This window comes from Hyposmocoma kahamanoa, unplaced genomic scaffold (assembly GCF_003589595.1).
Source record: "Hyposmocoma kahamanoa isolate Upper Pololo Valley unplaced genomic scaffold, ASM358959v1 68, whole genome shotgun sequence".
NCBI classification, from domain to species: Eukaryota; Metazoa; Arthropoda; class Insecta; order Lepidoptera; family Cosmopterigidae; genus Hyposmocoma; species Hyposmocoma kahamanoa.
Window position 1 is genome coordinate 4,076,817 of NW_020653856.1, and position 25,770 is coordinate 4,102,586.

General features: G+C 37.3%; 2 protein-coding genes across 2 annotated transcripts; one reads left to right on the forward strand and one right to left on the reverse strand.

The window, feature by feature from the left end:
- Nucleotides 1-577: 577 nt before the first annotated feature.
- On the reverse strand, nt 578-4,871 carry LOC113232293 (nucleolar MIF4G domain-containing protein 1 homolog). Its single transcript, XM_026466965.1, has 5 exons — nt 4,553-4,871; nt 4,088-4,316; nt 2,376-2,720; nt 1,779-2,065; nt 578-724 (listed from the first exon to the last, which is right to left on the reverse strand). The coding sequence occupies exons 1-5, from the start codon at nt 4,751-4,753 to the stop codon at nt 578-580; spliced, it is 1,209 nt and encodes a 402-aa protein (XP_026322750.1). The 5' UTR covers nt 4,754-4,871.
- Nucleotides 4,872-5,336: 465 nt separating this feature from the next.
- Nucleotides 5,337-25,770, forward strand: LOC113232301 (ATPase family AAA domain-containing protein 1-B-like). Its single transcript, XM_026466973.1, has 9 exons — nt 5,337-5,509; nt 9,197-9,305; nt 11,006-11,150; nt 12,138-12,305; nt 14,347-14,475; nt 15,740-15,879; nt 17,424-17,561; nt 19,510-19,699; nt 24,397-25,770. Exons 1-8 carry the CDS (start codon nt 5,337-5,339, stop codon nt 19,669-19,671), a joined length of 1,164 nt encoding a protein of 387 aa, XP_026322758.1. The 3' UTR covers nt 19,672-19,699; nt 24,397-25,770.

Consider the following 25,770-nt stretch of genomic DNA (forward strand, 5'->3'; position numbering starts at 1 on the left):
TGGGGCTATTCAAGGCTAGAGTGAATAGGCATTTTTTAGGCAAACGCATCCCATCGTCGGTCACATCGTCGCTTAACATCAGGTGAGATTGTGGCCAAGCGTGTGTCTATTATATATTAAAAAAAAAAGAAAAAAAGATGGCGCTACGACTAAAAAGTTTTGAAAAACCAAATACAAAGACACGTCAACAAGCACAAGAAAAATTCGTGAGGTCCGCTGATTCGTTCCGTGTCTAGGTTGGTATAGCGTCTGATACGGTATGCTAAAAGACGTCGGTTCGAATCCGGCCGGATTGAAGGAATTTCTTCTGAGTGTTCGATCTTTGTATTAATAATTATCCACTATTTATACACTGTTCCATCCATTTTTAAGTACTATATGTATTTATCTAGTTTATAACAGTTTAATGTTACATAAAATTTCCTTTTTTTTGGATGTAAGCCCGTTATTGCAGTTATTTTGTCCTGTATTTAGGTCTGCTGGAAGTAAAATTAATAACACAAACGCAATTACAGTCACAAACACCATCACCAAAAATATACTCGACACGTGTTTCGCCTCTCCATGGGGCATTCTCTCAAGAATAGACAGTTATCTGGTTTCGTTTTTTACATTTACTACTTTTACACTTACTTTTAATTTGTCTCTTTATCAGTGCCAAGTCCTTGTCTGAAGCAGAGTCCTTGTTTCTCAAATGCGGTGGAATGTATACGCCTTTGTCATCCTGTAACATATCGCCGCTTTTAAAAAATACTGGATCGAAGTCTTCAGCTAACCCAAAAAGATGCTAAAATTCCTAGAGGAACTAGAGTAACAGTAGGAGGACCCTGTACCCAAAACATGCAAAATTGGCGCTGCCATGTCGAGTTTCGGGAAACAGCCCGTTATACCATGTAATAGCCCAAACGAAAGTAGTTTCTTTTTTGATACTTATTACAATGGTCGAAAAAAGTGTTCCGCATATATAGATAAATGTACAGATATATCTACAAGGACCGACATAGAGTTGCTAAAATCACGGAATATTAATTATTTTTTTGAATGGATATAGTGGGATGTCCTGTAGGGAGGTTGGTGGACGACACTGTCAAAGTTGCGGGCAGTAGATGGGTGAGATTAGCACAGGCTCGTGGTGGATGGCACAAACTACGGGAGGCCTATACCCAGCAATTGGTGAAGTCGGGCTGTGGACGATGATGAAGATTTTTCGAATTCCGGATTACCGGAAATCAAAACTACTGACCCTGGAAGTCGAAATTGGATTTTAAAGTAATTTACTGGTGCCATGTAAAAAATACAGTAGATAACTGAACTTTTACCAAAACAGAAAATAACAACGTAACGAGAATAGTCACTCTCAGCCTCTCCCGAGCTTATACCGCACCCTGCACATTGAGGGAACGGCAACGAGGCATTAAAACCAAATCCGGAATTCGAACAAAGTAATTAATTACTATTTGGTGGTTTTAACAACTCCATGTCGATCCTTTTCGCTATAACTATATATGTGGAACACCTTTTTCCGATCATTGCTTGTTACATAGCTTATTGAGCATATGACAGCATGGGGCAGTATACTATCTGCTATGGTATTTTTTAAATCATCTTCCTGATGAGTTACGTGATTTCGATATAAGCCACTATTCTAGAAAGCCTGCATCACAGGCAGTAATGAAAGGTGCTACTGCAATTCTTCTGACATAAAACATACTTTCTTTAAAGTGTTTGTAATTATCATCCGATGTAATTTAAGTTTTTGAACATTGGGAATGTACTACCTTTATAACATTTCCTTCTTTATCTCTCTTCCGGCCATAAATATCTTCCCAAACATCAGGTTTTTCTTTCTTCTTACTATCATCATCATTGTTGTCACTTTCATCACCAGAAAAGTCACCATCATCAGACAAATGTGATATTTCATCATCACTAAATACTTTATTCAGATCATCTTCTGATATTATTTTCTCATTACTTGATTTGTTTTGTTTATTTTCATGTTTAGATTGTTTACTGTTGTTAAAGTCTTCTTTTGATTTACTTTTTCGAGATTTTGTTAGAGTTCCTGGAAAAAGTGGATGAAGCAAGCTTAAGTCTTTAGCTTAACATATCCCATAATCGTAAATTAAAAACATGATATATTTTTATTAACATCAATCGTTATTTTTACTAGGACTTACTAAACTATATTTTATAATGTTAACGTCAGTTTATGTCTTGGTATACATACCGTCTATGTCTCACACGTCTATGTGTCACAGTCACAAATATCAAGATAATTTACAGTAATATAAATGACAATACTGCCCTACTTTTCCTTTTAATAATTTACATTCTACCAAAATGTAAAATATAGATTTGAACAAAAAACTAACCTTCGGCTTCACCTTCAGAGTAGGAACTAACTTCAGAATCAATTTTCGACACACCCTTGTCAAATTCTGATCCATCATCATCAGAAGCTTCCTCAACGAGATCAGCATCACCACCACTCAGATCATCATTAGTTTCCTCAAGATCTTCACTAATGTCATCATTCAAATCTTCATTACCCTTTTCGCTGTCATAAATTTTTTGTTTATCTTTGCTTTTATTTAATTTCTTGCCAGTGACAGCGGCCAAGTCTTCTTCAAAGTCTGATTCTCCTTCCACATCAGCTAGATGCTTTTCTGCAGCAACTATTTCTTGTGTTGTAGTTCTGTCACATATCTCTAGTAGAACTGGATATGAGGTTAAGAAATATATGTAGCAAGTTATTCACAAAAAAGGCTTTTCATTAATTAGAAAAAGTATGAGTATAAAACTGACTGTTGAAAGTTAACTGCCTCCATGGCCGAACGGTTATCATGCTGGACTGCCATGCATGAGTTTGGATGTAATTTATGGTCTATGTGTGTGTCTGTGGCATCCGCGATACAGGGTTTCCCTAGTGCAGAGCTATGAGTGTGTACGTTATTATTATATATTATTATTTAATGAAGGAGGCACGGGAGCTGTTGTAATTATACCAAGCTGGTGACCGCACAGCTTGCTCTAATTACATGCTTTTTTATAGTATTGTGGTCACATCCTTTTTTTTTTTGACGGGGTAAATCTTTATGGATACCCCTAACATTTTAGTACCGAGAGATTATATTAAAGTCGAAACGTGTATTATATTGTTTTACCACAGACCATCATAATATTGTAATTTGGGCAGTGACTAAAAATTTATCCTGTATTATATGTAACATTATACATATATAGAAATTGAAACTATTTTTCCGGATTTAAATTGCGTATATTTGTTTTTAAACAAACGGACTTTTCGGGCCTTTTCAAGGTCCCATGGTCACGGTTGACTGGGACATTGGACCTGTAAAGGCCCCGAAACGTCGGTTTGTTTGAAAAACCAAATATACGCGATTTAAATCCGGAAAAATAGTTTCATTTCCTATGTGTAACAATCGCGAAAACCTAAGAACTCGATTATACATATATTCCAATTCTTACCACAACCATGTGTCTGGGAATATCTGTTCAATATTTTGGTATTACCTTATATTTATCTTAAATATGAGTATGGTTTAAATATGAGTAACTTTTAGTGTTCATATAATTATTAATACAAAGATCGAACACTCAGAAAAAATTCATTCGATCCGGTCAGATGGAATTTTTTCAGAGTGTTCGATCTTTGTATTAATAATTATAACAAACTAGTGGAGTAATTTCACAAAAATAATTGAATATCAATTCAATAAAAATTTAATTAACAAAGTGTTCATATGTTCACGTTGTTAACTGAAAAAAGAGATCATAGACACTGCTGTAAAGCTGATGGGACATCTCTGCACCTCCTAAGCTAATGTTGCCCTCTAAGGAGCTTACTAAAATCACTTCAGGGCAATCATGTGTCCCAGCTAGAGGAAATAAAAACAATTTAAGTTTATATTATAACAGATAATTGCCGTTTGCTATGATGAAGGCCCACACAGGCCCTGAACTAGCGGGCATAATATGTTCTTGTTTTTGTTGAATATAATTACTAGAATTTACATGGAATTAACTGTACTAGAGAATTGTAAATGGTTTTGTAAAAGGATACAGTCCAAACCATCATCAGCAAAATAGTTATTTTTATTTTTCGCCTTATTAAGTCCAAGCTGTTTTTCCAGTTTTTTAATAACTTTATCTTCGTCTTCGTTGGCTTTAACGAGCATTTTCCGTCTCTGTTCTTCCATTTCGGAATTAAGTTTTCTTACTTCTTTTTGGTCCTTTTGACGCTCGAGGGATAGGATGTCTTGAGCTGTGGGTTGAACCTTTTGTTTCTTTTTCTGAAAGAGATTTTGAAAAGTAATAAATAAAATGAAAATTAGAAATATGTCAACCACACCTAATAGATGGTTTTAAATTTACGATTTTTTGTACTCTGCATATTTGAGTAACGGTAATTACAGAGGTACCTAGAATATCGTTTTTAAAAAGTTTTTTTTGTAAATGATCAATTAAATTAAAGTTTGAATCAATATACAGATGGTTTGTTCTGTCTTTCTTGATTGAAATTTCCTACCTTCACTTGTGTGCTGGAATCTAGATCATCTGCAGGCCGTTTTACAAACCGTCCTGGAATGTGTTGATGTTTATCTTTGTCAGCTTTCTTCTTCAAATAATGCTCTTGCCGGTGTTGTTTTTTCGCTTGTCTCTTTTGTTTTCTGAGCACTTTACGGATGTTGGGAATGCTTGGACGAGGAGTTGCTTTATGCTTCTTCATCGTCTAACACGCATCTAAGTCACTTTTGAAATAAAATTGATAAATATTTAAAAAACTGAGCAATATGGGACCTTGTAGATTACGTTTCTCTATGTGATTCTCATTGTCATTACCTCATGGCCTCATTGCTCTGACTCTGTCAAAATGACAGCAAACCAGAGCAAACCGCATTTGTGTTCGTGCAGAAAAGGATTCAAAAATAATGTTTAATTTTACGCATTTGCACATGATGCGTATTGAAATCATCATTATATTGTTGTTTTTTACATGTTGATTTATGGTAATTTCATAACAATAATAATTTTAATAATTATTATTCCAATGTAAGTTATTTATACATATAGAAATGTCATTAATTTCATTTTAATCGTGTTTGAAAAACTCAGTGTTGCGTGAAACAAACCGTTAACATATGTCAGTAAAAAAATGTCTTTACGTCAAAAATTTACTCAAAAAAGAAGCGTGACTGCGAAGAATTTCTCGTGAAGAATATTCCTTAGAACTGCTCAAAACTGAAGAGCACACGTTTTAGCGCAGAAGCTTTTTGTTTTGTTTGTAATAATTAATATATTTCTTATCAGGCATGATGGTGGAAGGTTCGGCATTTACTCGAAACGATGTTTTTCAAATGGCTATACGTGTGGCTTTTGTGTCCGCCGTTACTTATTTCTCGATAAAATGGCTTGTGAATCAGATAGATCCGACGTCCAAGAGTCGAAAGAAGGCCGAGGAGCGAGCACGCGAGCAATTACGCAAGTAAGTATCGATCGTGTGCTACCAACTCCTGAATACTACTAACATGCTAACCCTTGAATGTGGTCATTTTTGTAGCGGTTCACGGTCTTGGCTGCATTGTCACAGGTTTTTTTGTACATGTGTTTGTGTGGAGGTTGTTTCATCACACTTTCATCAGAATTTCCTTTAATCACATCATCCATAGAGCCATTATGTAAAAATTTTAATATATTTACTCTACTACTCTCGTACTTTTACAAGATGACAATATTGTAAAGTAATAGAACTTCTGCCCTTAATATTAAATCTATGCAAGTGTTTAAATTGGTCTGGAAGGGGTAAAATTTAAATGTTGTCATACTGATGGCATACACTGCAATGCTTGCCATTATGATGAAGGGATTTGTGAATTGGCGTATGTTACACTCCATTTGTAGCCCAGGGTGTGCCAGAAAGTGTGCTGGAAAGGAGTGGTATGTGGTGTGGATAGGCACAGAAAAAAAGGCCCCTTTTGTGCACACCACACAAACTTTGATAATGTAGTAAGAAACTAGTCAACCAAAAGCACCAATTACCTGAAATTTTGAAACTGTTACTGAAATTTTGTACTGTTAGTGTATGATTAAACTTTTTTTTTATAATAGTGACACTGACCAAAAAGCTTAATAAGTGTCTTCACCTTAATAGATAATAAGAAAATTGCCAGTGGGTGAATTTCTAGTTTAGTTCATTTATTTGTTAGATTAAGTGAAATGTAAGTTACTTATTAGTCTTGTAATGTACTTTATTTGGGCCTTATAAATAAATGAACGACCGCGCGGCGACCACGCGATTGTATTATTCAGAGGAATTTAAATGTTGCCTAGTAAATAGAATTTAGATCTATCATTAATGTATGTGACAGCGTGGTACCTGGGCGGTCATCGCGTGGCCTTTCGCCTCATGCTTAGTCTATTAATTACCAATATCTGGTTGAAAACTGGGGAATTCCCTGTACTATGGGTATCAGTGCAAAATGATTCACTGTGATACATCTGGATCAGGACCAATTTGGAATATTTCATTACTCAAATTGTACCTACCGGGAATATGACCTTGACCCTCCTTGTCCAGTGCACACAGTGCAGACCATTGGTCTTTCTAAATAAGTATATGAACTATTTTACTCTGATTTTTTTGCCTTATATTTTGAATAATTCCCAGATTTTAGAAGGAGGTGTTATCCACTCTATGTGTATTGCTTGAAATTGAGGTTAATGTACTCTGCCTATTACAGTATCTGGTTATAACTGGCAGAAGCTGAGATATTCCTTGGATCATTTGCATCTGTTTTACATGGCAGTGGATTAGAATTATTGTAGCTAGGTCACAATAGGTCAATTACTGATCAACACCACGCCCGGCCGAAATGGTGTCCCAGGCAGGGCATGGGTGTTGGCTCTCCACGCTGGATTGGGGAACCGAATGGGATGGCTGTTCACCAGCTATCTCCGAAGCGGCGTGTTCCCGTTCGGTTGGAAGTCGGCGTGTTCCCGTCCGGCTGGAAGTCGGCGAGGATAGTCCTCATAAAGAAGGAAGGTCGACCTGCAGACTGTCCCTCTGCATATCGACCCATGTGCCTGCTGGACGAGGCTAGCAAGCTGTTCCAGGGAACATTTGCCGAGCCGTTCAGCGGGCATTTATCGCGAGTAGGGCCCGACCTGTCCGAAGACGGCGTCCGACAGGCGCGGTCGACTCTGGACGCGATCCTTCGCGTTCGCACACTGTCGTCAAAGGTACTGTCCCGGGGCGGAGTGGCGTTGGCGATAAGCCTGCACATCGTCACGGACAGCGGAAGTGCGTCACCGCGTTCCGGCTGACACAGATACTTACCGGGCACGGATGCTTCTGTGAGTATCTGAATCGGATCGGACGCGAGTCGATGACGCACCTCCTTCTGAAGCATCACCGCTTCACAGGAGACCACTGTGAGGCAGTGGTCTCCTGTGAAGCGGTGATGCTTCAGAAGGAGGTCGCCGAGCGTGATCGGGAGAGGGCCGATCCCGCTCGGCGGCGGCTTACCTTCGCGGCTGCGGGCGTTCCAGTAAGTAAGTTTGGCAGCCGCGACGAGGACGATGGGGCGGTGTTGCCCACTTCGCCGTAAGGAGGGGAAGGGGGAGGACGTACCTCCTCCTAGGTGCTGAGGGGGGTTCCGGTGCGCAAAGTCGATCCCGGATCCCTCCCATTATAGCACCCGAAAAGGCCACCGTGGGGCTTTAGCCAGTAGAAGTCCGGCAAAACCTCTCCGCTGCCCCCGCGGCCTAGAGGTCTCCCAGGAGGATTTCTCCACGAAAAAAAAGGTCAATTACTGGTCACGGGTTACTGGTTATGGATTTCCATTTCGGTAATTTAGTGGCTAAATCAAATACGCGTTAATGTTGTGGCAACCAAATTAGTATTTACGCGAATCTCTTGTCATCAATCTGTAGACAACATATATGAATGCTTACTGTGCAAAAATGAAAGTTGTAGCTAAATAAAAAAATATCAAAGTGATAACGTTAAATTCTGCCACGAGGCGGATGAAACTCCTGTGCATCTCCTCACCCAGTGCTGCCCTGTAATGGCCACACCCAGAGGACATAAAAACTGTCGGAGCCAGGAAAGTCCTTCAGTTCCTTAATGCTGTTGGTCTTGGCTTTGAACTGTAATTAGTGGTAATCACAATAGATCAGTTAATAATCGCAGTGATGAGAGACCGCATAGGCCCCAAATTAAGCCATCCTAATAATAATGTTAAATCCGTCCCTGTAAAATTTGGTTTAGTGCATGTACACGCCTTTTACCAATACTCCATGCGCGGATTTGCGCTATCCCTGACGATTTGATGGAATGTGACCTTTATGTGGATATAAAAAGCCAAATTCAATTAGCGGACATCTGGCAAGTTGGGGGGTTAAATGTCCTAAGTGACCTGTTGGCGGAGAGCGCTAAAACTCTGTATATTAATCCACAGGGATTAACAATTACAAGGCCGATATTGACAGACAAGTATTACGGGCCTTAAAAAACAAGACGAATAAAAAATGCTTCAATAACAAACGTTTGCATTCAAAACTGTAGAGTGTGCCTTAGAAGAAGTGACATGGTTGAGTAATTGAAGGATTATAAGGTTTCTTCTTGAGAAGTTTAATTTGTAACTGGATAATAAGGTTGTAATTGCATTATAAACTCAGGAGGATGCTGAGACTCTTGGAGGAGCTCTGGTGACCCAACACCTTGCTCCCACTACACGCAAAATAGGCGCCTAAGCGTCGAGTAGTGGATACCAGCCCATTACCTCATGCCAACATACCATATCATTATTATTTTGTTTCACTGTGGTTGGCTCATACTTAACCTTTACTAATTTGTTGTTTTAGAAAATAATTGCTTTAATCTATATTTTTTTCTAACGGCTTTTTCAAATTATTTCTATATTTATCGCATCCTCAATAATAAAAATGAATTTAAAAAATAACTATTTGGGAAACTGACAAAATAAATTTTAAAAAATTACATAGGAACTCTATTAGGGTTATTTGTGGCATATATGTATGGTTAGTGCCACATGAGTCGTTTAGAAAAAAAATGTATCGTCAGTTTAAAAAAAAAAATAAAAAAAAAATTTCAAATTATTTACATGTTTTTTATTTCGAAAATGGACCACTCAATGGAGTTTGTATGCAGAGTGTCTTGCAGAGCGGGCCTCTCCGGACGGCAGTCGCTGCAGCTGGACAAGCTGTCGGACCACGAGATGATCATTGCTTCGCAGCTAGTTGTACCTGATGAGATCACTGTGAGTAATAGGTTTATTTTTAGCAAAGGCAAAAGCTGTATAAAAAATCGGTTTCACATGCAAAATACATAAGTTGCAAATGTTGTTGTTTATGATGTTAATAATATAGTCCTTCGAGGTTGTTACTATTTTAAAAATAACCCCGTATTTTTACATTCGAAAAAATAATTTACCAATGTCACCTATTTTAAATAGTGCTTCTGGGCGCATGTTAATCGTAACAGTGGTTAAGTTTAACATCGTATGAGTAACACATTTCTTAAACTTCTTGAACCTAATAGCGGTTGTAATGAAAATATTTTAAATACATTACGTAAACTGTAAAGTAACACTCAGGTATGCATTCCGTGACAAATTGTTTTCATTGTATGTATTGTGGACTCGACAGTACATCCGTTTAATGCTATAATTATGCTCATAAATTGATATGAATCAATACGTCTAAAAATTATCTATATTTCAAATATTTCTAAAATAAGATTTGCTATGGTACTATAGGACGCGCTTAAAAATCATCATGATCTTGGACTCGACTTCATCTAAAGTCGGGTGTAGGCCTCTCGTAATTTGTACCATCCTCCATGATCTTGTTATGTTTTTACTCTATCTGTCATCACCACGCCTCGCAATGTGCTCAGCCTCGCAATAAGCTCTCAAACTCGAAATATCTTTATTTCTTTGGTAGACAAACAACATTTGAAATCTTCACATTGATAAAAATCTACTACTCATTCAAACTACCTCCGTGGTCGAACGGTTACCATGCTGGCCTATCACGCAGAGGTTTGAAAAAACAAATATACGCGATTTAAATCCGGAAAAACAGTTTCATTTCCTATGTGTAACAATCGCGAAAACCTAAGAACTCGATATCATTTACAATATTTTATTTTAAATATCATATAATATCGAAACAACCTGCAAGCAGATTTACAAACAAATAATATCAACTCATTTATTTCGAGTAATATTCACTCATATTTGTTAGTAAACAACTTAATACTAATATTAAATGAAAATTGTACACGATAGACACTGCGAGGTAAACGCAATTCACAACATTGCCTCATGTACGGACAGTCGAGCCTATCCGCTATCGAGCATAGGATGGGATTGGGGCTGGCCCGCACTTGGCGCACCAGGGACATTCGCTTGCGCAAGTTCGCTTAAGGCGGATCGTCACGGTTTTATGTAATCTAATAGTCACTAGATAATTCGCATTGTAAGACGAAATAATATTTTTTACGATTTTCTCAAAATTGGCAGCCCAAAGTTATAGTTTTATTGTATACGCGATTGGAGGAATTAATGATACATTTAAAGTTTCAATTAGATAAAAAAATAAATTTTCCGCTCGAAACTTAGTTACATACACATACAAAGTTATAATATAGTGTGCTCTTTGTGCAAAGTATGAATACTGAAAGTCTGGAGTTCAAAGCTCAGGTCATCAATCCACTCTTGCTTCTGCGAACATCCCTGACGCACTACAGAAGCGGAGCAGTCCCACCAGCACGCGCTGTGTTATCCTGAGTAAATGAAAATTGTATTAAACTATTCTTATGTGCCATGGGCGATGATGCTATTTGTATACTACCTTTGTATTACAATGTCCCTAGGCGGTAGCTCCTTCAAATAGCCTACCTAATACGCTGGGCTGAATACCGCAAAAAAATTAACCAAATGATTTGTGTTTTCAGGTGAACTGGAAGGATATAGCAGGCCTTGATCACCTGATCCAGGAGCTTCGCGAGACTGTGATCCTACCCATACAGAAGAGGAAATTGTTCGCCGATAGCCGTCTCACACAACCGCCAAAGGGAGTGTTGCTGCACGGTCCTCCAGGTATCTTATACTCTGTTCCTACCATGCATTTATATTTTACGCTAGCGACTGTAAAATTCTTGTGATCGCTAGGGGATATGTCCGGCCCACTGCCATTTTGGCTTACTGATTTCGCGACCTATGTCGGTCACTTTACTTCTCTGACGTATGACCTCATTAGGGATTCCGTCCATCAGGGAAACCCATAAACATAGCTCGTTCCATCCCACGACTTTAAATTTGTGGCTGACGTCTCGACATCAACAGGTGACGGGATATCGAGTGTTTATGTAGAATGTTTAAGGCTTAACTATGTTTTGTTTTATTTATAATTCTATATTCTTTGAATAATAATATATTATTACCTTGATTGCGTTATCTGTAGCCACATTGAGGTCTTTCCTCCAGGTCTTTGGGTGCAAGTTAATTTGGGTAAATTTCTAAAATTGGAAAAATATAATTCGAAGACTTGTGTTCTACGTTTAGATATATCTTTTATGAGTTTTATTTAGCGTGAAAAGTCTAGTTTTCTAAACCCTGCGGGCTTAATTTGCTCAAATTCTCATAACAGACTTAGAGAGAATCTTCAACTTTTGAAGGGTGCTACCGTCCTCTTCCTCCGTCGGTCCCTCACTGCTGAGGATCGTGACTTTGAGGAAATACACCGTCAAACAATCTTCTTCACTGCACTCTGTCTTTGGCTAGGTGGTGGTGCCACTGTCAAATGTGGAAAATATAGGAAAACTACTCAGAAAAAGATTGTTTTCGTAATGGAAATTTTTTCCATGACCCAACACTAGGTGCGAGAAAGTCACCAACACCAAGTACGCATGGACAGTGTTGGAGCATCGCAGTCACATTTTCTTGGACCCATATACAACAAATACGAGCCTTTCAATGATCCAAACTGATATAAATGCGAAAATAGCTCTGTCTGTTTGTTTTCACACATTAACCGCTGGACCAAATTTCGTGAATTTTTTTTTTTTAATATTTTCCTCTTTTCAGGCTGCGGCAAAACGCTGATCGCAAAAGCGACAGCAAAGGAAGCCAACATGTCATTCATAAACTTGGATGTGAGTCTATTGACGGACAAGTGGTATGGTGAGACGCAGAAGCTGGCTGCGGCCGTCTTTAGCCTCGCCGTTAAGCTGCAACCTTGCATCGTTTTTATTGGTACGCCTCTAAATCATATTTTTTACGCCGACACCGATTCGCCATTGAAGAGCAGCTCCCTTAGTATGCCGCCTCGATAAAGCTATTATATCCACATTTGGCTGCCAAATTAAATGATAAACATTTTAACAGATAAAAATTTTAAAATTTTATCACAATAGCAAACATGACAAGCACCGTGACGTCACATCTTTATGTCGTCGCGTGCTCCGGCGACCAATTAATGCAAAAGGTTAACACAGTACCAAATATGGCTGCAAGGTCACAACTGATTTTAAAACATTTGCACAGTAATTTTATCGACGTAAAAATTGAGCTCGACAAACGAGATGATAAGACATTTTTTGTTTCATGGTTTTCGCGGTGATGATTAAACGACAAAGAAGGCTATACGCAATTTCATATTGTTGTCCTTGTTCTCCAAAATATTTAACAATAGTTCGTTACGAAATAAGCAAACTTAGATTTATCAACTGAATTAAATATAGTCACGGGGAGGTTAATCACACATACTCTGCCATGCTACGGCTACAGAATACCAAAAATTGCAATGGCAGTTGAATATTAGCTCGATGTCTAACTACTGTTAAACCCTTTAACTTTTAGCAGAATGCCAAATGTACAAAATCCTGCCATTGACATTCTATCGAGATACAACTGACATGATTTAACATTAGTAGATTTGGACCCAGCCAAGGGAGTCTACACTCGTTCTCTGACTTCCGAAACAACAAACGTCGTATAAATAAAACAAGACCAAATTAGAAAACAATGTCAAGCATGAAGCTTTATTCGCATCATGGATCTTTTAATTTGTGTCGCGAATCACGCGATAATCAATCATTTGGTGAGTAAACGAACTTCACCCATTTTTTGTATTGTGGTAACACTGCTTTGCCTTTGTTAACTTGTTATTTTTGACACTATCGAGACGGCAGTAACGTCAACGGCAATGGCGGGAACCGAGTGCACTTCAGTTTGGTTAAAACTAAAGATATGGCTGTGTAAGTGAATGTACCCTAAGAGACAAACAACTGGTAACTTCCTCTGTGTATTGTTTAACATTACGACATGCATAGACACGGTGGAAAGAAACGTGCTGACTCGACCCGCAATAGAGTAGCCTCATTGACGCTTATGACTGTGGGTGCCTATCGTTGACATCAATCGGGTCGGTAGTAGCTGGCATGTACGCTTGCACCGCGATTAATAGCTTTCGAAGCTTGAAACCTGTTGGACTAAAGGGAAGGCTGGAGGTCCACTCGGGACTCGGGGTCCACACACATAAATCCAATAAACTACAAAGTGGCGACAATTTGGTTGAGTATTACTTATTTGACAGTAATTGTTTCGGACTGTATGTCGGGCGGAGAACGAAGTAGGAAGAACGAAGGAGTACGGGACCCCGATTTAGAACTCATCGATATCTTAACCGAACCGTTCGATTGGATGTCGTTCTCGAATCGTAGGGTGCTTTCCGAGCTATTCAGAACATTCGAGTTAAAACGTTCGATTCGGATTCGGATACGATATCTTTATCCAACAACGTTTATGGAGTTAGTCGGCGAATATAGATTATAAGAAAAATGAAATCCTTTTATATACATTTTTAAGACTTTAAAGGCCTAAAATAAAGGAATGCATTAGTCTCGCGTTAAAATAAATTAATAAAATTGAACAAAATCCAGATTTTATTTAAATAATAAAAGATTTTCTTATTACATTCTTGCTTTGTAAACAAAAGGACGTTCGGTAACTTTCATTTGATAACTGCGTTCTGAATAACGTTTGTAGCCTTTGCCGGTCGAGAAGTTCCAGTAATCGTACGGGTGTGACGTGTAATTTCGGTTCGGTTTCGAATACGACAGTTTGACGTTCGATTATTGTGAATAGAAATTAAAATAAATCGTACGATATCTAATCGGATCGGTCGACAACTGAGTTATCGTAAGGTTCTGAATCGACCTGCAGGAGCTGATATGACCACCAAAAGATCTATACTTTTTGTAACAATAGAGAATAGTAAAGGACTGATTTGCAGACGAGATCGAGTCGTTCCTGCGCACGCGCACGCAGCATGACCACGAGGCCACGGCCATGATGAAGACGCAATTCATGTCGCTGTGGGACGGACTCATTACGGACCCTACCTGCACCGTCATCATTATGGGTACGTGGTTCTGGCATTTTGTATGAGAAATCATTTTATTAAAGACCAACTTCGGCTGTTCCGTTTTTTTTTCATCCCATACAATGAAATCACGTTATAAGAAGTTGAGTCACTTCAAAAAAATTGATCAATTTTATTTATTTTTATGAACAACTCACGCTTGATCAAAAAATTGACTATGCCAAAATTGTTTTCACAAGAAAGACTTGATGGTTCTTAGAACAGTTTCGTTATATTTTCTGTGGTTTCGGATTTCCTCATACCGTTATATTTAAAAAAACACTCTGTGTATAGTGCTTTTCTCAAACAATGCGAGGAAGTAATAAAAGACTAAAAAGAGAAAGATGTTTAAAAGAAATAGTACATTACCGCAGAGGCCGGGAAGTAAAGGATTGATGGACGAGTATTAGTTATAAGGTCGAGCGCCAGCGAATCAAGCAATCCACGTTCCCGCCGAGGCTTGTATAGTGCTTTTCTCAAACAATGTGAGGAAGTAATAAAAGACTAAAGAGAGGAAAATGTATAACGAAAAAAAGTAAAAGACATTAAGTAATATTTGACATGTTAGGACAATTTGCTAAAAGAAAATGTTGTTTTTTTTTAAGGCACATATATCAGTAGTCTATAGTCTGTCGAACTTCTGATGATGTAATTCATGTGGTTCTACAGTGCATGAAAGTTTCATAAGTTTTCATGTATCTATCTTACTTTGTTTATACCCAGCAACAAGTTTCCCATGGCTAATATTATATATTATATATTATTATATATTACCTCTCGTTTTAAATTAGGCGGAGCACAAACAATTACTGTATTTCCGTTATAGCTCTTCTTACTAGAACTCGTTTTTCGACGAAAATATAAAAAAGACGAAAAAGAAAAGAATACCAAAATTTTTTTTTTATTTTACCGCCTTTTTCTTTTTTTTTTAATTAACCAGAACAGGTAGATATTTTTAATTCTCGCAATTACGAACACCAGTTGGCTGTACGACTTTTTCTTTTGCCTGTTTACATAGTTTATTAGTAGTAGATAAATTTAAAAGTTTAGAGCAGCGGACAGTAATGGATTTTCATACTTACGTCGAGGAAGTCGTACGGGTCATAAATGACACTTTCCGTATTCGTTTTGTGAAAAAATCACTTGAGGTTTATCGCAGTTGCATACGGTTTATGAGGATTGGAGGGACCCGTTTGACTGATTTAGGTGGTTTCTACTTGCATATTGTACAAAGCGTGAGTTTGGTTTGTGTATGTGGGGACAGGCGCCACGAACCGGCCGCAGGACCTGGACAAGGCCATCCAGCGGCGCATGCCGTCCACCTTCCACGTGCCCATGCCGAACGCCGCGCAGCGCGAGCGCATCCTGCAGCTCATCCTGAAGGCCGAGCCCATCGCCAACGACGTACGTCCTTCCAACACCTCCCTTAGCTGTTTCTATAGCCTATTCAAAGGACAGGCACATGGGGCTTGTCAACTTATGTCTCAGGGTGCCACTCAGATCTTTGACAATTAAAGACTCAGTGGCACTGAAACTGTCATGGACAGGCGTGTCGCTTACCACCAGGCGCACGACTTGTTCGTCCTGTCACTTGATATTAGACTAAAAATATGTAGAATATGTAATAATTAATGGCGGAGGGGAGGACGAATGTTTATGTCGTCACGTTTAGCATCAAGTTCAGTTTTACGCTGCTCTTCACAATCCCCCGCCATTCAGAACACAGTGCTGCCAAATCTTTTCATTGAGACGGCTCAATGTTGCATCTTCTCATATCACTGCTTTTCAGAAACAGTGACCCAGCCCTACATAGTTCCTTTTTTGACTTATTATTGAGTTTTGTTCAGAAACTCCTAAAATTTCATTGGTTAAAATAATTGCATAGTAACCTGGAGCTGGTCTACGATATGTCAAATTTGCGCGGTAGATACGTTTATTCGGGTATTCCTGATAAAATATATGATAGTTTCCCAAAGTGGTCCCTATCGTCCCCCCAGTGGTAAGGTACAACTGAGGTAGGAGTACTCGAAATGTCAGAAATCGTAAAAACGTTTTGCCATGCATTTTGTAGGGACATATTTAGTAATCAGTTTTATTCTAGGTAGTTAAGAAAACTAACAAATTAGTCGAAAATCGAAAAGAATTAAGTAAAAACAAATTATAATCATAACATTATTTTTTAAATTTCGAACAGCTTTGTTTTGTTAATAGAGAATTGTCACTTTTTATACGATTTTTAATCAAAATGTGGAAACAAATGAATTGGAGTAAAATTGCAGCCGCTACTTGCTCTTTGCGGAAGAGAGCGAATCGATCATAGATTTTTTATGTTATTTTTTGCTTTTCGTTATTGTTTTTATTTTGAAATACATAATACGTATACAATTTGTTAATTTCCTTAACTACCTAGAATAGCTGATGACTAGATATGTCCCTACAAAATGTACGGTAAAAAGTTTTTTGCGATTTCTGACATTTCGAGTACTCTTACCTCAATTGGTCCCATAGAGACTATTGGTCCTTACCAGAGACCGGATCGAATGGCATAAAAAAAGTTTTGTACAAATTGCCTTTTATCTTGCTGACTGTACCATTTTTTGAAAATCTGTGAATGCCAATCAAAATATCTTCAAAATTCAAGGACAGTCTTCTCGAACCGTTTTCCTGTAACTACAACGATTAAAGTATCTGGCCTTGCTGCCCCGTCTCAAATTTACACCCTGATATATGATGATATATGTATATATATCATCATAATCAATGACATAAGTGGAGTTACATCAAAAACGTTTATTGCTGAACTAGAAACAAACTATAAACATTTTTCACGTAACTCCACTTATGCCATTCTTCCCCTTTTCCCTTCCCCTGGTTAGGTTAGCCATTATTGTTATTACGAAATATTTTCTGAAAATTTTGTCTATAGTGGTGGTGTGCGTTTCCCGCAGATCGACTTCGGGCGGCTGGCGATGGCCACGGAGGGCTTCTCGGGCTCCGACCTGCACGAACTGTGCCGGCAGGCTGCTGTCTACCGCGTGCGCGACATGGCGCGCGCCGAGATCGCCCGGCAGGCCGACGGCGAAGACGTACGTACGCCACCTATTTCAGCCGCCAAACAGTAATGTGAGCATTACTGCGTTCCGGTTTTGAAGGGTGCTGGTGAAATTACAGGCACATGGGACTTGTCAACTTTATGTGTTAGGGTGACGGGCGCAGTGGCAGTGCCCCTCAAATCTTTGCGATTTAAAGCTCTGAGTGGCACTGCAACTGTTATGGACAGGCGTGTAACTTACCATCAGGCACACGATTTGTTCCGTCACTTGAAATCATCAAAAAAAGTCCCACTTCTGGGCTCGGGTCTTCTCTCAGGTGTGGATTTAGGCCATAATTCGTCACTCTGGCCCAAAGCCGTTTGGGGACTTCGCATGGTTTCCGAGAGTTGTGAATAGAATACATTTATTTGCTAGAATGCAGTAATTACATAGGTCTTAAGTAAAATAAGGTATATTGTATTCAACCTGCAAGCAGATGTGAAAATATTAATAGTATTTAATGTTTAGGTGTCTATAGTTTCAAATTAATGTAATGAATTTGTAAACTAAGTATTCTTTATTACTGTAGAAGCAATGTGTCAGAAGCCATTTTGGCAATTCTTATTTAAAAATATGTCCTTGTAATAATTTAATTTCGTTTGGTAATTTATTGTAAATAATTATACACATGTTAATGCAGTTATTCTTATATATCGACTGTGAACTGGCAACCGGTACTATCTCAAGAAATTTCATCTCAGATACATTTAATTTTGGCGCCAGAATCGACTTCATTCAACTTGTACTAACTTCTAGCCAGATGCCATATAAATGATGCAAGCAATTCTTTACTTCATCCAGTAAAATTATCAAAATTGAGATGGTATCGGTTGCCAGTTCACAGTCGATGTTACTTTATAGCAACGAGGTTGTTATAAAAAATCATAAGTTTTGCTCTATTTTGCCTTTGAATTACTTCACCACGTGTTTAAAAATATTGTGGACCTTCGACGTGCATATTTCGTTCCAGTGTTTTCTTGTTGTAAATTTTAAATTAAATTTCTAACATACATTTTTTCTGCTACACTGCTCGAATCCAGGTTTATTTGTTTATCAAAGAAGAACCAACAGCGCACATTTCAAACTTAAATTCAATTTAGAACAACAACATTTAAATTCTATGGCTCTGATATGCATAGTACAGGGAATTCCCTAATTTGAGACTAGGCAATTCAAGTCAAATCACAGTCAAAGAATCATTTATCCCATAGATAAAATAAATTTACATTTGACAAGGTCACATTTAAGCTATACTGCTCGTTCACTACGCTGACTTCCCCGAGAAGAACGCGCAAGAAACTAGGGATTGCTATTTTCAAATAAACTTAAATGCTTTGAATCAAATTTGTGTGTGATCTGGAACCATGTCGTCTTTTCGTACATCTTTATCTAACACGTAGTCTTCAATTTTGTAATATAACTTTTCAATCAAAATATTTTTAATGTAGTTTTCAAACTTAGGAAAGGATAATACATGCTCCGGAATCTTATTGTAAAAACGTATACAGTTCCCCATAAAAGAGTCGTTTACCTCGGTTAAACGAAATCGAGGTACCGTGAATTTAGACTTAGCTCTAAGGTTAATATTATGAATATCTTCTTTATAAAATATTTGAGTAAATGTACTGTGATACCACAGTCATGATACCAGTCTCCTTAAACTTTTCTCTGAGCGTAACCCGATGGAACTAAACGATACATAGAACTAATCGCTCGTTTTTGCAATACAAATATGGTTTGAATGTCTGCATTGATGTGATATGAATTGATGCTATTGTCGGGCACATTACATTATTTTACATCATCAATTTACAAGGTTATTTGTAAAATATTAACAACCTCGTATTACTCACATCAGAAACAACAATTCTCGTTCCATGACTTCCAATAATGTATCAGATTTTTAATACCCAAGCCCATACAACAATTACGAAAATTCCAGAACGCAAATGACGACACCAATCAATCGGATTCCGACGAGGAGTTCGTGGACGCAATCCGACCAATCACGATGGAAGATCTGCGCATGTCATTGGCCAAACTGAAAGAGGCGAAAATACAGTGCGGTTCGCTCGCGCCCTCTATGAGGTTAGACCTCGACTAAAGTAGCTACGTAGCCACAGACGATGTAGGTGAGTACACTTATACTTAGCTGTAACAATAGTTAGATTTCTAGGAAAAGTTTTCTCATCAATATCATCACCATTATTGAGTATATAACCATAAATAGAGACGAAATGTCGTTTAATTTGTTTAAAAACTATTCTGCCAAATAATTACTGTGAAAACTGCGCTCGAATTCGAAAGAATTGACGGGTGTCGTCAATTGTTACACTTCAACTCAATCAGTTTAACTTGAGCTTTGCTATAATGCACGAAAATTGCAAAATTACATATTTATTATTTAATTACCGATGACATGCGATTCCACTTGTTTTGTAATTAGATGTTTTGCTGTTTTTCCAACACCACTGAATGGAACAGCCCCCATTGTTAGAGATATTTTCTTTATTACAATAAATACGGAATATTTTTGGAATATATGGAGACGTACACAGGTCAGTTGTTGGCGCTGTATTATTTCAGCTTTCTAATTTGTGATTTCAGCGCAAACGAGAGTTGATATTTAAAAGTGTTATATGGCCCATTTACCAGATGAGTTGCCAGGGATGGACGGCCCTTATTTCGTCTTTATTTCTGGTTATATACTCGATGATCATCATCAACTGGAACCAACCAATTTTGAAAACCCGAGTTTTCGGGTCATAGTATAGTCAGAACCCGGGTAGACCGGGTTTTTCGAGCTTTTCGATATTTTTGTTATATTAAAAAAAAAGAAATTGTGTTTCTATTCTGATCTTCAATGGAACAAAGGATGAGGAGAGGAAGGATTATCATAAATAAAAGAGGACTTTACAAAATACAAGACACTTTATAAAGTCTTAAAGAAATTCAATTTTACGCATTGCTTGTTTTCTTGGTTGTTTGGTAGGGAAGAAACGTAGCAACTACGCTTCTTTACACGTAATTATTTATTTACACGTGTTTTTATTACGTTTATTATTGTATTCCAAGTGGTTTATACATAATAAATACCAAAAAAAAAATAAGTAAAATACTCGAAAAACCCGGGTTTTTAAAAATAAAACCCGAGTTTCTTTGTAACCATCAGAACTGAGAAAAACCGGATTTTCCCGGACCGGGTAAATCCCGGCTCGATGCCCTAAACGTAATGATCGAGTGAGGTCGTATCGCGTCGAGTATGATCATAACATAAGATGATAACGCGGACGAATGCAATGTTGGGCATTGTAGACAATCGGAGTGAGGAGATGTCCAGCACAGGTCTCTTGTAGGCGAGGGTTCAGGCCACGCTGATCCAATGCGGCTTGGGAACTTCGGTTGGTTAATCTTAGGTCTTCTTCGAAGTGCAGGTTTAATCTTGACGGTTTCAGCTCCAGCTATTCGCTCATAGAACATTTCAAATTAATTGTCGTTCATAAAGTCAGAGGTACGAATTCGGATTCGAATCCATGACCTCTGTTTGAGAGACAATAGGTCAAACCATAATATCGTCGCATTACTTTTTCAAACTCGTATTTTAAAGCACAAAGTTACTGATTTCACATCACATTTCCTTCATATTCACACTTGGTACTTGGTACTTGGTGCAACGGGCTGGTATCCGCAACTCGACGACAAAGCGCCTATTTTTTTCATATTCACACATTGACTTACAAATAAATGGACGACGGGTTTAATACAAAAACCACGAAAAAAATGTCCCAAGTCAACCTATTTAAACGTAGTGACATGTAAAGGAATATGAAAAAGCTAAAACGTTGAATTTAAATTGTAATGTCATCGCAGTACTGTCTAATTTTGCTTGCTTCGCTGTCAGTCGAACAAACGAAGACTAAAGCGTGAATGACGCTCTGTATACGATTTTAACGCCCTATAAGTTCGGACATTTTTTAGCGCGGACCCGACGTCTATATATTGTAAGTCAATGTATTCACACACTGGATTTCATCTATTCTTAAAATAATGTATCCAAATTAACACCCTTGATAAGAAATTTAAAATAAATAGAAAGTTTTGTCAACTCCCGAATAATCACTCTTTATAAGATACGAGTTTGAGAAAGAAAGGCGACGATACGGTTACCATGGCTAAGTTTTTTTTATTAATATTAATTTTAGATTTTATAAATTGGTTAGCGCTGTGGGCGCCGAATGAGGAGCTTCTATGAAATAGGCTTTGGTTTGGGTGTTCCGGGTTGAATTTCGTCGCTTTTACTTATATTTCAGCGGATTTCCTAATTTGAGACTAGTAATTAATATGATTATTTAGCACAACATGTATTAGTACTTTGCAATATATGAAAGTTATACATTATACTCCGTCCAACCATTTATATATATTGACATACAACCATAGACAAAAAATGCGGTATTACTTGGACTCTTTTATTTTTTAATTTTAGGGAACCGACGTGCTCTTTAGCTCCGATGTTTATCGTGCCAACAGATTATGCAACGAAGATTATTCAAGTTGATAAATTTTGTTAGCTATCTAATAAATTATAATGAAATTAAGTAAATTATAAATAATTATAACAAATTCTTATTGTTTACTATATAATGAATCTTCAGATTATTCTCCATATGAACGGGAATCATCACTTGAATCCTCATTAACATGAATTATGAATTTTTGAATAGACAAAAAGAACCCGCTCACATTCACGATTAAAACTTTTTCATGAATAAAATCGATTGTTACAAAAAATCGAATTGTAAACGCATTAGGACATCACTAATGGATTAAAATTCAAGCTGTCAAAAGTTAAATGGTTGGACGGAGTATAGCTAGAGATTATAAGACTAAAGGATGTTTTGGCGAGTTTCAGTGTTGCCTTTTTAAATTGAGTATGATTTGTTTTTTTATTACAAAATTCATAACATGTATCATTGGAGAGAAGATTCATTATTTTTTATACTTATACAATATAATATAGTTATATATTTATATATAGTCGGATTTTAAATAACAGACAGAGCAAACTGTCAGGTGTAAATGTCACTTTGAAAAATATAGTTGCCATGTTTATTGTATAGCAAGGTTCAATGTATGCCTTCATAATTTTCTTGACGTGCATAAAATTAATTAACAAAATGCTACCGCTAGAGTTTGGCCAACGAAAGCTGGCACAACGTATTTTTTACAAAATCTTATTACGGCAACACTATATATCAGTCAACAAAATAAGCGCACTGCTTAGCACGAACCCGAAAACAAAAAAATCTTCAATATGATATCTGATAAGTTAGATTGTTCTTTGATGTGAAAACTTAATCGAAGGACAAAATCACTATTAATTATTATTGTAGCGAACCGCAAAAGTATATAAAATTTGGCCGTCGTGCTACGGTTAGAGACAAATTTTCTTCATTTGACATATGTATGCGCTGCAACTTAAACCTCATAGCGCTTATGCTTGCCTGTATAGACGGTTAGACATAATTCGTAGTGACGTCTTTTTCGAGAGAAAATTGACAGTTCGAAGAAAGATAACTTTTATCTTCGGGCTCATGCTACCTGGCTGTTTACCGGACTGCTTAGTTTTGCAAGCACAATATTTTTTATTATTTTTTTGTGCCAGCTTTCGTTGCCCAGACTCTAGCAACCAACGACAAACCAAAACATTTACTCGAAAGATTTTTCTTCGTTCATTTAGTTTTCTCACTGTTAGTCATTTTTAGTAAAAAATTACAAAATTAAAACTATGAATTAACCAGGATAATTATCGGATATATATCGCATAATTATCAGATATACTTCGTTTCAATCCACTTTAAACAAACAGTAAATAAACAAGTCACTGAACCGATCATAGACGGTTTAGTGATGTCCGATTGTAATGCCAACTACAAACCGTTTAATTAATTGAATGAATCGATTTGTTTAATTGAGTCACGCTAGCGGTTTTCCTTACATAACCTATAAAAGCTCTGGGTCTTTTGGAGGGAATTTTGTGAAATCTAGTTTAAAGTGGAATAGGATAGTGCTATTGTGCCTTAATCGAAGATTAAATGCGAAATTATACGAATCTCGAACTAAAATACCCGTATCGGCCCGTTCTAAGGAATCCCGAGTCAATCCAACCACGCCGCCTCAAATTGCCTATCCTGTTTGTGGCGGTCATATTTATAGAATCATAATTAAATGAAGACATGGCTCAAAGGACTTGTATCCAATCCAAAATGGTTAATAAAAAAAAACCTATAAAAACATATTTAAAATATCCAAAATTCTAATTTTAAATCCTCTTTCAAATCCTTGCATTTAGACACTCGTTCGATTGCGATTGAAATTTCCGATTTACTAATCGATTAAAAAAATTGAATGAACCGAACGTTTTTTTCGTCTTGCACCATGAATCCATAGACAAGTCATAGTTGTATAGTTAAAAAATAACCTCTATTTTGGAGTACCATTTTTCAAATACGATTTTACGATGCTATTTAAATGAATATTGTTGTAAAAAGTGATGAGATATCAAGTCGAAATCTTGGAAATATACGTGAAAGTGTTACTTATTAGATTTATTGAGTAATCTCTTTAGACTTGTAACCAGACAGTTCTGTTTACTTTTTGTTTAAAATGGGTTGGAACAGACTACAATTATCAATGACGATAAATTAACAAAGATAATATATATTTTGACAATTTCGAACACTGTTCTATAGTAATGTGTTTGGTTTAGTTCCCAATAAATTCACTGAATCGGATTGTCGGTCACGTTATTGTTATGATTACCTTCCAGTTTCCCACTGCACATAGACGTGGGCCACCCGTACCTGCGGCCGGACGTGCTGACCGCAGTGCTGCGCGCTCTCGTCCGCCCCTTCTCATCGGACCACCCGCACACTTAATATATCATGCTATGTCTATATTGTAATTAATCATTCACGTAAGTGCCGTGACGGTGGTGACACAGTTAATTAACGTCAATAAAGGTGTTCCCTCATCTGGATTCAAGAAAAAATATATTCTTTAAGACCTAGAAGTTCACGCTAAACAGCAAATGTGTGTGACGTTAGTAGACAGTGCAACAACCGTCGCTTGCTTCAAAATGGAGTGATTTTCTGAATTCGGCCACATAAAGAATCAAGGTTTTCAAATGCTGCGTACACGCCGCCACCAGTCAAATCTTAAAGTGAACACGGCGCATAAAAATGGAAATCGTCTACGTAACGCCTAAAGGCTGTCTACACATTGAATTTCGCTATGAATAAATTCATACAAGCCAAGTATATGTGTGTGCTGTGTACAAAAAAAAGCGTCCAACAAACAGAATATATTAGTATGCGCACGCGACTTTTCTTGATGGCGTTTGCAATGTGTTTTGACTGGCCACGTACGAGCGTAATACGCAAGCACATTTTTCATTATTGTCACTAGCCTAGGGGACTATACCTCATCTAACTTCAGAAATGTGTTATCATGAAGCCAACCTGAAAACGAGCGGTGTAAATACAGCCGAAACGCCATCTCTTTTTGTTTTTATTTTGTAACTTGTTATTGTTTATATTGTTAGCATTGGGTGCTGACTCTGCTCATGATATGTAACGTTTTAAAAATGCAAATACTTACGAGGACACCATGTGTGCATATAAGTACGTTACCATAGAGTGTTTTTTCTATATTTTTTTTGTAAATATTCTCAGTTGTTATTATCGATTTGTATTTATTCGTACATTTTTTTGCATATTTATATTGTTGCATTAATATAGAAAAAAATACAAATGTTTTGTAGAATGTAGATAAATGGTGACTATGTGATGGAAAAATGTGTTGTATTTGTCCGATGAAACTTAGTTCTTAAGGGTCAATTCACACTCGTATGTGCTGATCAGTTTGGCTCTAAAATGGGCTTTTGAACTGACATGGACAGCAAAAAGCTTGACAACAAAACTTGTTTGCAATGTATAACTGAGGTTTTATCGGACTGTAGTTATAAGGTATAGCGATTTGGGGCAAAATGAGCTAGTATTAAAATTAATTTATTGCACCATAACGTCATGATGTGTCGGTAGAACGAAGCATTCTTGGTTAAAGAACTTGGTGGGAATAGTTTAGTAGTTAATACCTACACACTGTTAAGTGGGATATGTAGAGCAGGCAGAACAAGTTTGTG